This window comes from Ictalurus furcatus, chromosome 20, assembly GCF_023375685.1.
Source record: "Ictalurus furcatus strain D&B chromosome 20, Billie_1.0, whole genome shotgun sequence".
NCBI lineage: Eukaryota > Metazoa > Chordata > Actinopteri > Siluriformes > Ictaluridae > Ictalurus > Ictalurus furcatus.
In genome coordinates this window covers 1032360-1033925 of record NC_071274.1, presented here as the reverse complement: position 1 = coordinate 1033925, position 1566 = coordinate 1032360, and the positions used below count along the sequence as shown (strand labels likewise).

The window sequence follows — 1566 nt, the reverse complement described above, 5'->3', positions numbered from 1 at the left end:
TGAAGTTCGACGAGCTACACCAGCTCAAGGCAAACAACTGGAGACCCCTCGACCCCCCTGAAAGAAAGGTACGGCGAATATCCAGGATGTAAGACGGTTCTAGGAAGTACCTAGTACTCAGGAGCTTACACACACTCCTCATATTTGTGATACGGTAAAATTCATGACACTAACCTCGTCAACGTGCCGAAGGGAAATAACACTGTACCAGTTGTGTGGTTTTTGGTACTTGTTCAAGATCAATACCGACAGAAGTGAATGGTACTTGGGGGCGGAGTTAACAACGCTGCTCATCACCGATTGGTTGCGCGTGTACACTACACATACTTTTACAGCACAGGTGAACAGAAATAGTTTTCAGATCATAGGTACAGCGACATCACAAGGTTTTTTATTGTGTCTCGAGTCGCTTCACCAGCAGGCCGCAAGCCTCAGGATCGTGAACGGTGCGATCTGATTGGCCGTCACATCAGCGATCCGATTTTCCCGCAGGAAAACAAACTTTCCCACACAGTTAGCTTTTCCGAGGAAGAAATAGTCTCTGGATTAAAACAGAGTTTTAGCGATAAACAGCTCTCTCTTTGAAGGTGTTTCTGGATGAACTGTCTGTTACGTGAACGTTTGCTCTGTGTTTTCACGTCAGTGTTAGTAACGTTCGTGTCGCTGATCATCACAACTGCAAATGTCTTTGCTTTGCTTTCTTTCTTTCTTTCTCGTTCACTCTTATTTTCCTTTCTTGTTTTTGTTTTTTTGTCTGTTTGACAGTGAGCCATTTTCAGAAGTCATTCCATCTGGCACTCAAAACCACTGTAACCCCGCCCCCTGCTGGGCTGCTCCATCCTCATGCACAGCTTCGTAGCCGTAGTGCTGCTGTGTGTGTGTGTGTGTGTGTGTGTGTGTGTGTGTGTGTGTGTGTGTGTGTGTGTGTGTGTTCAGATGTGCTCCGTCTCTCTTTCATGTGTGCTGTCACTCTCACCCTGTCTCTGTTTCCATCCATCTGATTCTGTGGCAAAAAAGGTGAGGTGTAAAAGTTGTAGTAAAGTACACACACACACACACACACACACACACACACACACACACACACTACCTCCTTGTGCACATACACATTGCCCCGTAGAACACACGCGCGCGCGCACACACACACACACACACACACACACACACACACACACACACACATTACCTCCTTGTGCTCATACACACTGCCCCCTAGTGCTCACGATTAAAACATATGAAGTAACACACTTTTCTTCTTGCCAGTTTGTGAAACATTTGGATGGAAACGTTCCTTCTCTCCTTCTCTCTCTCCCTCCATCTCTCTCTCCCTGTCTCTCATCTCCCCCTCAGGAGAGGAGGTTGCCTCCCCCTGTGCCAAAGAAACCGGTGAAGTGCCATCCTCCGCTGGCGCGAGATCGCTCTCTCGAGAGTTCGGAGAAACAGCGGCAGGAGGCTCGCAAACGCTTAATGGCAGCCAAGAGAGCTGCCTCTGTGCGCCAGAACTCAGCCACCGAGAGCGCAGACAGCATCGAGATCTACATCCCTGAGGCCCAGACCAGACTCTAA

The 1566-nt window shown here is 48.5% G+C and overlaps 1 protein-coding gene across 3 annotated transcripts in view; it reads left to right on the top strand.

Annotated features, from left to right (window-relative positions):
• Positions 1–1566, top strand: part of dlgap1a (discs, large (Drosophila) homolog-associated protein 1a) — a 64286-nt gene extending 62720 nt beyond the window's left edge. For 2 of the 3 annotated variants that reach the window (XM_053651294.1, XM_053651295.1), the window contains 2 exons: positions 1–68; positions 1351–1566. The exon at positions 1–68 is cut by the window's left edge and continues 85 nt beyond it. In XM_053651294.1, the coding sequence (XP_053507269.1) occupies positions 1–68; positions 1351–1566 (284 nt within the window). Of the gene's footprint in view, positions 69–765; positions 1040–1350 lie in introns of those variants that run through there. The other variant, XM_053651296.1, reaches the window with a different exon arrangement.